The 5,525-nt window shown below is 45.8% G+C and overlaps 1 protein-coding gene across 1 annotated transcript; it reads right to left on the bottom strand.

The window, feature by feature from the left end:
• Positions 1-2,196: 2,196 nt before the first annotated feature.
• Positions 2,197-4,946, bottom strand: LOC120053091 (reticulocalbin-1-like). Its single transcript, XM_039000328.1, has 3 exons — positions 4,444-4,946; positions 3,101-3,294; positions 2,197-2,399 (listed from the first exon to the last, which is right to left on the bottom strand). Exons 1-3 carry the CDS (start codon positions 4,665-4,667, stop codon positions 2,197-2,199), a joined length of 621 nt encoding a protein of 206 aa, XP_038856256.1. The 5' UTR covers positions 4,668-4,946.
• Between the last annotated feature and the right edge of the window lie 579 nt (positions 4,947-5,525).

Raw genomic sequence — 5,525 nt, 5'->3', positions numbered from 1 at the left:
TTCATCTCCTCTACACCACCAGTAGTATAGGGGTTCATCTCCTCTACACCACCAGTAGTATAGGGGTTCATCTCCTCTACACCACCAGTAGTATAGGGGTTCATCTCCTCTACACCACCAGTAGTATAGGGGTTCATCTCCTCTACAACACCAGTAGTATAGGGGTTCATCTCCTCTACACCACCAGTAGTATAGGGGTTCATCTCCTCTACAACACCAGTAGTATAGGGGTTCATCTCCTCTACACCACCAGTAGTATAGGGGTTCATCTCCTCTACAACACCAGTAGTATAGGGGTTCATCTCCTCTACACCTACCAGTAGTATAGGGGGTTCATCTCCTCTACACACACCAGTAGTAATAGGGGTTCATCTCCTCTACACCACAGTAGTATAGGGGGTTCATCTCCTCTACAACACCAGTAGTATAGGGGGTTCATCTCCTCTACAACACCAGTAGTATAGGGGTTCATCTCCTCTACACCACCAGTAGTATAGGGGGTTTCATCTCCTCTACAACACCATAGTAGAGGGGTTCATCTCCTCTACAACACCAGTAGTATAGGGGTTCATCTCCTCTAGCACCACCAGTAGTATAGGGGGTTCATCTCCTCGTACACCACCAGTAGTATAGGGGGTTTCATCTCCTCTACACCACCAGTAGTATAGGGGTTCATCTCCTCTACAACACCAGTAGTATAGGGGTTCATCTCCTCTACAAACACCAGTAGTATAGGGGTTCATCTCCTCTACACCACCAGTAGTATAGGGGGTTCATCTCCTCTAACACACCAGTAGTATAGGGGTTCATCTCCTCTACAACACCAGTAGTATAGGGGTTCTCATCTCCTCTACAACACCAGTAGTATAGGGGTTCATCTCCTCTACACCACCAGTAGTATAGGGTTCATCTCCTCTACACCACCAGTAGTATAGGGGTTCATCTCCTCTACAACACCAGTAGTATAGGGGTTCATCTCCTCTACACCACCAGTAGTATAGGGGTTCATCTCCTCTACACCACCAGTAGTATAGGGGTTCATCTCCTCTACACCACCAGTAGTATAGGGGTTCATCTCCTCTACAACACCAGTAGTATAGGGGTTCATCTCCTCTACACCACCAGTAGTATAGGGGTTCATCTCCTCTACACCACCAGTAGTATAGGGGTTCATCTCCTCTACACCACCAGTAGTATAGGGGTTCATCTCCTCTACACCACCAGTAGTATAGGGGTTCATCTCCTCTACAACACCAGTAGTATAGGGGTTCATCTCCTCTACACCACCAGTAGTATAGGGGTTCATCTCCTCTACACCACCAGTAGTATAGGGGTTCATCTCCTCTACAACACCAGTAGTATAGGGGTTCATCTCCTCTACAACACTAGAGTGGTATAAGGGTTATGGGCCTACTATGGTAGGAGTAGGCACGTCATATTACCCAATAATAACAACATGGATGTGACTTAACGTCATGGCTTGGGTCTTACTTGGAAAGACTGACCCTATTGACTACAACCACAAGGTGTGATCACCACAATCAATGAAGACAACACTGCCCAAGCAGCAACCCAGAAACATTTCTGAAAAATGGACCATCAATAATTAACTCTGTCAAATGGGTATTACAGTTTTTATGAAGACAGAAGCCTAGTGCATTAGTTTCTCCATGTTGCCACGCGACTGTTCAGCGCTGTCAGTTTTATATTTAAGTGGCATGGGTCGGTTTGTCCCACTAGACCCGTTCCAAAACATCTACACAGAGTTTCCAGGCTGAGTAAAGTGTCATTAGAGAGCGGGATCTGAATGCAGAGCACTCCTAGTGGGACATCAGACAAAAACACATTTCACAGAAACTCTCATCTGTTCCAAGAACTAGAAAACATTTTCAGAAAGCCAGTCAACTCATCTATAGAGTACGATGAGACGTTTTCAATACAGCTTTAAACTCTTCACATAACTCAGGTTTTAAAGCTGCTTCTCAAATACAGCCCTGATTTACTACGTTTCGTTTAAACATAATCCAGAAGAAGTTATCAGAGGTTCTCAAATCAGTTTTCTAGGCTGCTGTGGAGTTTGCGGTTTCTCCATCTACTGATACACCACCATAACCCATGTGAGAGTTTCTGCATTAGCCAACTAATGTCTGCTAACGGAGCAAAAACAGGCTGGCATCCAGGCCAACACTAGACATTTCAGTGCAGATCTGGAACACTAACCTGGACCACGATGTCCTTCATGTGGTCAAACTCCTCTGGGTGGAGGAAGGAGGTGAACTCTTCTCTATCAGCTGCCAGGTCTCCATTCAGATCAGCTGTTTGAAATCTCCTCTCGTCCCTGGGCAGCATCTTCTTAAAGCTGAACTGGTCTGTGGCCTCTTCAAACTCCTCTGGGTTCGCTTGGAGGAAAGACAAACAAGTGGTTGGTGTTCAAAACAACTGAAGTAGAGACGCTGACTTAAATAACTAGGTAGGTCATGAATTTGGATGGAAGGTGTGATATTGTTAGCTGTCAGACAACCAGATACCAGAGAGGAGAGAGGGGCCATGGGTCGGACAACCAGAGAGGAGAGAGGGGCCATGGGTCGGACAACCAGAGAGGGGCCATGGGTCGGACAACCAGAGAGGAGAGAGGGGCCATGGGTCGGACAACCAGAGAGGAGAGAGGGGCCATGGGTCGGACAACCAGTGAGGAGAGAGGGGCCATGGGTCGGACAACCAGAGAGGAGGGAGGTGAGGATTTGCTTGAATCCTCAGTCATAACAGCTACATAACATGTCATAAGCAGGTCATATCATGTCTGACAGAACATGTCATAAGCAGGTCATATCATGTCTGACAGAACATGTCATAAGCAGGTCATATCATGTCTGACAGAACATGTCATAAGCAGGTCATATCATGTCTGACAGAACATGTCATAAGCAGGTCATATCATATCTGACAGAACATGTCATAAGCAGGTCATGTCTGACAGAACATGTCATAAGCAGGTCATGTCTGACAGAACATGTCATAAGCAGGTCATGTCTGACATAACATGTCATAAGCAGGTCATATCTGACATAACATGTCATAAGCAGGTCGTATCATATCTTACACAGGTAGTAGCCATAGGTAGCCTGCTTGTACTCATCCCAGGAGATCTTGTTGTCTTTGTTGAGGTCGTAATCTGTCCACACCTTGGCCACGTTCTCGTAGACGTAACGCTTCTGCACCCGCTTGATCCAGGCCTTCAGTTCAGTGATGGTGACATAGCCATCTCCATCACCGTCTATCCGCTCCACTATCTTACTGTGGGATACAGAGGGCACACAAACACTACTATAGTCTATCATTCATTTCCTTTCATTAGAATGCACAGCCATACATAGATGCAGTTAAATATACTGGACCATATATTTCCTTTAGAAAAAGTCACCGAGACATGAGTTGATGTCTTCAGGGGCATAAGTAAGCAGTCATTCTAGCAAAACAACACTATCAGTACATAAATACTGTCAGCCAGCGATGAGAGAATAACAACCTATTGAGGTACATGTTTGCTTTGGGAGGAACTTGTGCCTAAATAATATTGAGTGTGTTATATTTAGGAAGTTAGCTTTCCACCAACTAGGGTAAACTTCGGTATATCTATCTTGGTTGCCACGTTGTGATGTTAAGAGGGTCCTCCCACTCAATGCGATTCAGGAAAGGGAATTCTCAGGGAGAAGCGCCAACCTCACAACCTAGGCCCATTTCAGCCAACGTGTGTAACATCGAGCCAACATGTAATTTGAGCAAGTGACAAAGATGAAACAGAACTACAGGAAGTTAGACAGGTCTCTGTATGAAATAACACACCGAGACAGTGCCGTTGACACGTTCCATGGGTTCCAACACACATTTAAAACCCCCGAACAAGATTCTGTTCGTGGTCCTCAACTTTTATCCAACTCTTTCAACACCACAAAACTTGCTCTTGCTTCTTTAATGCATTATCCATAATTAAGAACTACACTCTGCAATTATAATATGACCGGGGAATGTGTGCGAGCGAATAGCACTCGCTCTACATTTAAAAGCGGAATAATGTACCGTTATATCATGCGTGTCTGCTGGCATGCAAATGTCTCAGGCACCACTTGGGCGAGTTGTGAAAATGTAATAACCCAAAGCCAAGATAACACGAAATACATTAACAGGAATATGCGACCCACTAAGAAGGCCCATAACTTTGGAGATGTGACAATAGCCCACATTACGCACCAGAGGTTGGTTGCGTCCCCATCGCTTGCTGTGCAGATATAGATCCTCGCGATGCAAAGACACCAACGTGAATCGTTATCAGAGAATAATGGAACTGAGGAGATCCGAATAAACTGTCGTCTTTCAACTAGTTTTGCACTTTAGTGACCCTCCATTGTATCACATGTGTCTCTAGTCTTTGCAGGGGAACCTTACCCAAGCCTGTCTTTGCTCTCCTCCGGGGTAAGCTGGTCGAAAGTAGTAGCGTCCTCCTTTCCCAGAAAGGCCTCATGATCGAATTGGAAGCTCTGATTGTCTTCGTTGGCTTGCTTAATTAGTTCTAACGGGTCATGGTGGACGCGTTCTTTTCTTAGCGTTGGTTTACCGAGCGCTACACAAGAGCAGAGGAGCAGAACGCACACGTAGCTGTACACGTCCATCAGTAGGATGTTTGAGGACAGATCAGCTGTTGCGGAGAGAAGCTACGTGAGCTAAGTAGCAAGCCGTATTTAGCCCGCTGCTACAAATGTAGCCAATTTGTTACAAGTCTGCTGAGGCGAAATAAAACAACAGCGCAAGCTGGCTACTTTCTTACTTTGAGGAGCGCAACAATGTTGCCGAAACGCGGCATCCAAGCATCAAGTCTTGCAGTGAAGTCTAGGTGCATTTAAATACATTACACAGGCCACTTCAGACAAGTACAGCCCGCCCCAGGTCGTATTTTCGTTTCAAACATGCCCGGCTGGTTACCACGGGACACAACAGAGCTCAACCTAGCGAGGCTGCTTCCTACTTCACGTACAACCATTCACGTATTCGGTTTCAGCGCTGGTTCAACCTCACTCATTGTTAGTGTCCCTGCCATTGGTCCACAGGCTGTCTGTAACACGAGATGACTATGGGCGCCACGTTGCAAGATGACACGTAAACGCTGCCGTAGAACTCTCACGCATTTTTAAATTGAGGGGCTGCCAAAAATAGTTGTGCCCCTCCTTAATCCCTTTGTTGTTTCCCTGTTTTATTGATATGGGTATGTTTATGTGTTCTCTCTCTCTCTCTCTCTCTCTCTCTCTCTCTCTCTCTCTCTCTCTCTCTCTCTCTCTCTCTCTCTGTGTGTCTCTCTCTCTGTGTGTCTCTCTCTCTCTGTGTCTCTCTCTCTCTCCTCTCTCTCTCTCGCTGTGTGTCTCTCTCTCTCCTCTCTCTCTCTCACTCAATTCAATTCAAGGGGCTTTATTGGCATGGGAAACATGTGTTAACATTGCCAAAGCAAGTGAGGTAGACAATACACAAAAGTGAAA

This window comes from Salvelinus namaycush, chromosome 1 (genome assembly GCF_016432855.1).
Source record: "Salvelinus namaycush isolate Seneca chromosome 1, SaNama_1.0, whole genome shotgun sequence".
Taxonomy (NCBI): domain Eukaryota; kingdom Metazoa; phylum Chordata; class Actinopteri; order Salmoniformes; family Salmonidae; genus Salvelinus; species Salvelinus namaycush.
Note: the sequence above shows the minus strand (reverse complement) of the source record. Positions and strands in the feature narration are given on the sequence as shown.